We start from the raw sequence: 7,500 nt of genomic DNA, 5'->3' as shown, positions 1-7,500 counted from the left end.
AGGGTAACATTGACAAAAGACGGTAATTTCAATGGCTTGGCGGTAGTGATATCAGACACACACACACACACACACACACACTATTATACTAATGTTTCTGTTGCTTCTACTACTACTACTACTACTACTACTACTACTACTACTACTACTATTGGTCTTCCTTCACACCAACCGAGTCGAGTCACATCGCGTCTCGACTCTGCACGACTCGACACTGAGGTCCTTGAGTCTTCAGAAACCATTCACAACCGCCAAGTCGAGTGAGTGCATGCGCGCTGTGGCGATAACACCCTGCAGCTCAAGGCTCTGATAAGGCTTGTGCGGGATCGCCTTGCATGCTCTTTGTGATCCAGCTGAGCGGAAGCGCTGAGATTGTGACGTCACTGCAGCCTTGCGGAAATCCTCTGAACATTCCTTGCCTGTCAGGATTAAGTCTGAAATCAAGTGCTTCCCGTCAACAGTGTGCCGGAAATCCAATACAAACCTTACCTTAACCCGGTAGATTGCAGCGACGGGCCAAATTTGTGGCTTCACCGTGTAGCAGCGACGGGCCAAATTTGTGGCTTTACCGTGTAGCAGCGACGGGCCAAATTTGTGGCTTAACCGTGTAGCAGCGACGGGCCAAATTTGTGGCTTAACCGTGTAGCAGCGACGGGCCAAATTTGTGGCTTAACCGTGTAGCAGCGACGGCCCAAATTTGTGGCTTCACCGTGTAGCAGCGACGGGCCAAATTTGTGGCTTCACCGTGTAGCAGCGACGGGCCAAATTTGTGGCTTCACCGTGTAGCAGCGACGGGCCAAATTTGTGGCTTAACCGTGTAGCAGCGACGGCCCAAATTTGTGGCTTCACCGTGTAGCAGCGATGGGCCAAATTTGCCAACGGTGTAGCAGCGACAGGCCAAATTTGTGGCCTAACCGTGTAGCAGCGACGGGCCAAATTTGTGGCTTCACCGTGTAGCAGCGACGGGCCAAATTTGTGGCTTCACCGTGTAGCAGCGATGGGCCACATTTTCGCCATGATATAAACCCCTCAAAACAGATGATGCATAAACTGATCACAAATGCTTCGATATATATTATGAAATGGTTTGCGTGAGTGATGATTCTCTCTCATTATTTTACTTAGAAGGGCCTTTAACCTAACCTAACCTAACCTAACCTAACCTAACCTAAGAAACATGGTCCCCGCAGCTACCGGGTTAAGAAACATGGTCCCTGCATCTACCGGGTTAAGAAACATGGTCCCTGCATCTACCGGGTTAAGAAACATGGTCCCTGCATCTACCGGGCTAAGAATATAACCGTTCAAACATCCCCCCCCATGGGACATCCTGCAGTTAGTGTGTCCATTTCCTTGTGGACGCTCCCGTCATAGCGTCCAGGGTCTTGAGGCTTTCTGTTGTCACTATGAAGAGCTTGTATAATATATCTGCATCATTTAGGTCAGTGTGTAGGAGCAGCGAGTAGCGAGCTTTTTTTTCTTATAATTGTTTCCTTTTTTGTGTGCCTTTGAGCTGTCTCCGTTGTTGTAAAAAAAAAGTGTTGATGACCCCCCCCACCCCCCACCCCCGAAATTGACCTCTCTTTGGGCCGCTTTTTAATTTTTTTACGTTTTTAGGAGCAGCGATGAGCGGGCTTGTAGATTTTTTTTTTGTTACTCTAAATTTGCACACACACACACACACACACACACACACACACACAGACCTCCCTTCCTTTCCCTTCCCTACCCTTCTTTCCCTTCCCTTTCCTTCCTTTCTTTTTCCTTCCCTTCCTTTCCTTCCCTTCATTTCCTTTCCCTTTCCTTCCCTTTCCTTTCCTTCCCTTCCTTTTTCTTTCCTTCCCTTCCCTTCCCTCCCCTTCCCTTCCCTTCCCTTCACGCCCAACCCCACACATAAACCCAACTATCACCCCCCCCCTCCCTTTTTTTATAGTTGAAAAGGCTCTAGTAGAAGTTATATAGGGATTTGCATGTTAGCGGTTTTATGATTCAGGCGGCGGTGGTGTATTTGCAAGGTTCCCGCGCCATGACCGGGGATATACTTGTAAAGAACCTGTTTTGTATTCTTCGAGGCGTTAAAAATTGGTTCCTGTTTTCTTAGAGGCCTTCAAAAATAGTACTTGTGTATATTCTCTACCACCACTACTACTACTACTACTACTACTACTACTATTACTACTAATAATAATAATCTTACCGTTGATTTCTGCCATGGTCGGAGGAGGAGGAAGAGGAGGAGGAGGAGCAGGAGGAATAAAGACTCTCTCTCTCTCTCTCTCTCTCTCTCTCTCTCTCTCTCTCTTGATTATTTTCTTCTTCAATAATTATTTTTCAAGTTTCTGTGTGTGTGTGTGTGTGTGTGTGTGTGTGTGTGTGTGTGTGTGTGTAGCTATGTACGTATTTTCTATTCCACGTATATGTAACCTGTGTGTGCGTGTGATAGATCTATGTATACATGTGTGTGTGTGTATGTGTGTGTGTACGGCAAAACCATGTACACAGACGAAAGAGAGAGAGAGACAGCAAAACGCACACACGCACACACATAAAAGTTGGAGACCGGTATCGAACGTGTGTGTCAGGGAAGGATGGGGAGAGAAAACTACCCTTCTCTCCTTCTCTTCCTTCTTTCCTCCCCCTCTTCTTCCTCCTCCTCCTCCTCCTCCTCTGAGACACCTTTAGTTGATAGAAACAAGGAGGGATTATGTAGATGTTTTGATTCTCTCTCTCTCTCTCTCTCTCTCTCTCTCTCTCTCTCTCTCTCTCTCTCTCTCTCTCTCTCTCTCGTACAGTGGATCTCTTTCTTTCTCTTTCTCTCTGTCTTGGTCTTCGTGTGTGTGTGTGTGTGTGTGTGTGTGTGTGTGTGTCCCTCCGTCTCCTCCTCCTCCTCCTCCTCCTCTTCCTTACTCCCTTCTCTTTCCTCTTCCTCCGCTATATCCTTCTCTTATTCATCATCTTACTAAACTCCTCCTCTTCCTCCTCCTCCCCCTCTTCCTCCTATCTGTGGCCTGCTCTTCCACGCTTCTCCCTCACCACCTTCCCTTGCCTCACTTCCTCTTCCTCTATCTTCTCTTCCTCCTCCTCCCCCTCCTCCTCCTCCTCTCTTATCTCTTATCTCTAGTCTTTGGAATAATGAAATATAGAATCTCTCTGACGCATATTGCAGGGGAAATATTAGATACTGGGAAGGCCACTGTGGATTTCCGCGTAAAAGGTGGTGGTGGTGGTGGTGGTGATGGTGATGGTGGTGGTGGTGGGGGTGGTAGTGGTGGTGGTTTTAAGTGGGTGAGGATTCTGGTGGTGGTTGGTGGTGGTGGTAGTGGTGGTGGTTTTAAGTGGGTGAGGATTCTGGTGGTGGTTGGTGGTGGTGGTAGGTGGTGGTGGTAGTGGTGGTGGTTTTAAGTGGGTGAGGATTCTGGTGGTGGTGGTTGTAGTGGTAGTAGTAGTGGTAGTATTGGTAGTGGTAGTGGTAGTGGTGGTAGTAGTAGTAGTAGTAGTAGTAGTAGTAGTAGTAGTAGAAGATGAAGACGAAGAAAGAGATTAAGAAGAAGAAGAAGAAGAAGAAGAAAACAACAACAACAACAACAACAACAACAACAACAACAACAACAACAACAACAACAACAACAACAACAACAACAACAACAAAAACAAAAAAAGACAGCCACCTACTTAACTTATCACCACCACAATCACCATCACCACCATCATCACCACCACCGGAAACCCCCCACCCCCCCCATCGCCCCCCCCAAAATAGAGCAACCCCCCACCCCCTCCCCCCCTTCAACACACCCTTATGAATACACGTGCCAAGATCAGCTGTTCATCAGTGAGCCCGTGGATGCCGAAGAAGGCGGATGTGTGAGGGGAAGGCTGTCATACTCTGCCCTCTGACCTAACCTGCCCGACTACTCCAGCCCTCCCGTGACCTGACCTGACCTCTGCGATGCCCCGAGGTAGCCCAAGGAGAGAGGAAGAAGCGGAGGTGTTTGATGTGGAGAGTAAGTAGAGTGTGTTATTGTTATTGTTATTGTTATTGTTATTATTGTTATTATTATTATTATTATTATTATTATTATTATTATTATTATTATTATTATTATTATTATTATTATTATTATTATTGTTATTATTATTTTCAGATGGAAGACAAGAAGATGAACGCCTCGGGAAATTGGGAATCCTAGGTGAGAGAGAGAGAGAGAGAGAGAGAGAGAGAGAGAGAGAGAGAGAGAGAGAGAGAGAGAGAGAGAGAGAGAGAGAGAGAGAGAGAATTTTTTTTCTTTGTTTACCTAATTTACCGCTATTAAAACCACTACCACCTCTACTACTACTACTACTACTACTACAACTACCACTACTACTACTACTACTACTACTACTACCACTATTCCTACAGCTCTGTGTCTCCTGGTCTGCATATCGCCCCTCGACGTCTTCCTCTCGTGCCTCGCCTTCATCGCCATCCCCAGCCTCTCCATCGCCTTCATCACAATCGGCTTCGTCTACCTCCAGGACTGCGAACTTGAGCCGATGATCCCCATGTGGCTGGTCATTCAGGGTAAGACAAGTGGGTAGGCCTGAAGAGACGTCCCCAATCCTCTATATGTGGGGTTGGATCCTCTGTAGACACGATCCAAGCCTTTATGTATGGGTTTATGCTCCTAATCCTCTTCTGAGACGTCCCCAATCCTTTATATGTGGGGTTGGATCCTCTGTATACACGATCCAAGCCTTTATGTATGGGTTTATGCTCCTAATCCTCTTCTGAGACGTCCCCAATCCTTTATATGTGGGGTTGGATCCTCTGTATTCACGATCCAAGCCTTTATGTATGGGTTTATGCTCCTAATCCTCTTCTGAGACGTCCCCAATCCTTTATATGTGGGGTTGGCTCCTCTGTAGACACGATCCAAGCCTTTATGTATGGGTTTATGCTCCTAATCCTCTTCTGAGACGTCCCCAATCCTCTATGTGTGGTTCATGTGGGGTTGGATCCTCTGTATACGCGATCCGAGCCTTTAAGTACCCAATTACTGCGCGTTTAGGATCCAATTCCTTCTTAATCACCTCTTAATCCTCTTTTCCATTCTCCATAGGTTTCAATCCTCTCTTTCTTCCTTACAGGGCTTCTAATCCTCTTCGGGTTTGTCGTGGAAAAGTCATCGAGGTGTTTCCAAGCGAAGAAACCACCGTCTGCCTCCTCCTCCTCCTCCTCCTCCTCCTCCTTCTGCACCTCCTTCGCCTCCTCCTCCCCTCCCGTGCGAGTCCTCAGCATCATCCTCACTCTGGTCTCCATCGCCTGGCTGACTGCAGGTGTGTGTGTGTGTGTGTGTGTGTGTGTGTGTGTGTGTGTGTGTGTGTGTTTCTACCATACCTATACACACCTCCCATACCCCACCCATACCCACACCCATATCCAAACCCACAAACCCACCCATTTCCGCACCCACGACCCACACCCATACTAACCCCCCCCCCTCCCTCCCCCCCTCAGGCAATCTTTGGGTGTTCGGTGCGTTCCGCCAGAAAGTCATTGCCAGCGATGGGGAGGAGGAGAGCTGTGACCCCGTCGTCTACATCATCTCCTACATCACCGTGCTCGCCTCGGACGTGGCCTTCGCCCTCTTCCCCCTGTTACTACTCGTCCCTCTGCTGTGCTCCCGCCTCTGCTGAACAACGCGGCGGTAGGTTACTAGGGGAGGGAGCAGAGAGGAGCTAGCTGACCTATCCCATGACGAGCGCTCCCTGTCACGATCTGTCTGTCTGAAGTCTATGGAAAAGAGGATTAGGAGGAACTTAAGAAGGAATTGAAATCTATGGAGAAGAAGAGGCTTAGGAGGTGATTAAGAAGGAGTTGAAACCTATTGAGAAGGACAAGAGGATTAGTTCTCTCTCATTCAAGAACTGTTGTCTGTTAGTTATGTTAAGAGGGTTTCAGCTCAGTCGATCGATCAAAGAGGGCAGGATCGATTTGCTTTAGCCACGAACTCAGTGAGCGTCCCCTTGTATAGCTGAAGGCGGGTATGCTTTATTTTGGAGGTATGGGAAAGGAAGAGGGAAGGAAGGAAGGAAGGAGGGGAGGGAGGGAGTGAGTTAGGAAGGAAGGAAGGAAGGACGGAAGGGAGGGAGGGAGGAAGGAAGGAAGGAAGGAGGAGAGGGAGGAAGGAAGAAAGGAGGGAGTTAGGAATGAAGGAAGGAAGGAAGGACGGAAGGGAGGGAGGAAGAAAGGGAGGAAGGGAGGGAAGAAGGAATGAATGAATGAAGGAATGACGGAAGGAAGGAAGGAAGGAGGAGAGGGAGGAAGAAAGGGAGGAAGGGAGGGAAGAAGGAATGAATGAATGAAGGAATGACGGAAGGAAGGAAGGAAGGAAGGAAGGAAAGGAGGAATGAAGAACGGAAGGAAGGAAGGAAGGAAAGGCGGAAGGAAAAGTCATCCTTGACAAAAAAACAAAAAAAACACATCTCCCTGCTCCTCCTGCCTGGGGCGCTCACTAACAAGGACTGGGGATGTGTTCACGGGGCGGCGCGGTGTGTTCTGGACCACTCCAAAAAGAAACAGAGCCAGTTCCCCTTTTCAATATTCAGTTCTGTAAGTGGTTAGCGGCCCTAGCTACAAATGGACCGTATTGGCTATACAGGCAGCGCCACACGTGGGCACTCGGTGAACTGTCAAAGCTGTACTTTCCATAGAATTCAAGTTATGTATTAGAGTGCGTCTGAGGCTGCCTCCAGGATACAAGGCCAACGACTGCACACATTTTACCCCCACCCGATTTCCTGACTCCACTATTTGACATGGAGAAAAGCTGAAATCGGGCTGGAGTGAAGTGTGTGCAATCATCGGCTTGGAGCAACGGCAGCATCATGGCCGTGTATCCCGGAGACAGCCTCAGACGCACTCTAGTCTATAACTTGAACTCTATGGAAACACAGCTTGGAGTTGAGTGACCACATGTATGGCCTGTATAAACAATACGGTCCATTCTCGGGGCATTGGTTCGAGTCTCGCGACCTACCGTGCAGCGTTGCCAAATTATCGTACACACCGTATTGCATTTTCGTAGTTTCTGACTGATATCTATAGCAAAAACAAACAAACAGACATCAATAAATAACAGTTTTAACGCCAACTTTAGTATTCTTTCGTTATTTGTGTAGATACGAGAGTTTGAGGCTTAAAAAATGATAAATACGATGTGGTGAGTACGATAATCTGGCAACCCTGCTACCGTGTATGATGCTGACGTGTAACTGGGGTCGCGTCTGCCCGGCTTTCACGAGTGATCTATAGCAAATCTATGTATTTACAGAGCTATTTATTTATTCATTTATTTATATCGTTAAGTAATCCTGCAGCTACTTCAACAGTTACTAATACTAATTCTACTGATCTGATATTTTGAACTAAGCTTGTATTAATGTATATGTGTGTTAATGTATATATATGTGTGTGTCTGATGTATTCATATAAAATAAAATACTACTACAACTACT

The 7,500-nt window shown here is 47.3% G+C and overlaps 1 protein-coding gene across 1 annotated transcript; it reads left to right on the top strand.

Moving 5' to 3' along the window:
* Positions 1-3,817: 3,817 nt before the first annotated feature.
* Positions 3,818-6,089, top strand: LOC127006481 (uncharacterized). The gene is made up of 5 exons (XM_050876423.1): positions 3,818-4,004; positions 4,146-4,190; positions 4,403-4,564; positions 5,131-5,319; positions 5,501-6,089. The coding sequence occupies exons 1-5, from the start codon at positions 3,950-3,952 to the stop codon at positions 5,677-5,679; spliced, it is 630 nt and encodes a 209-aa protein (XP_050732380.1). The 5' UTR covers positions 3,818-3,949; the 3' UTR covers positions 5,680-6,089.
* Positions 6,090-7,500: the final 1,411 nt, after the last annotated feature.

The sequence above is a fragment of the Eriocheir sinensis genome, chromosome 32, assembly GCF_024679095.1.
Source record: "Eriocheir sinensis breed Jianghai 21 chromosome 32, ASM2467909v1, whole genome shotgun sequence".
In the NCBI taxonomy this organism is placed as follows: domain Eukaryota; kingdom Metazoa; phylum Arthropoda; class Malacostraca; order Decapoda; family Varunidae; genus Eriocheir; species Eriocheir sinensis.
The sequence above is the reverse complement of the archived record's forward strand: the minus strand, read 5'-3'. Positions and strand labels throughout refer to the sequence as shown.

Bases quoted from the DNA above. Each gene is read 5' to 3' on its own strand.
- LOC127006481 (XM_050876423.1), top strand. From the start codon at position 3,950: ATGCCCCGAGGTAGCCCAAGGAGAGAGGAAGAAGCGGAGGTGTTTGAT. The intron at 4,565-5,130 runs GTAAGACAAGTG...TCTTCCTTACAG, and splicing joins CATGTGGCTGGTCATTCAGG to GGCTTCTAATCCTCTTCGGG. The intron at 5,320-5,500 runs GTGTGTGTGTGT...TCCCCCCCTCAG, and splicing joins CATCGCCTGGCTGACTGCAG to GCAATCTTTGGGTGTTCGGT.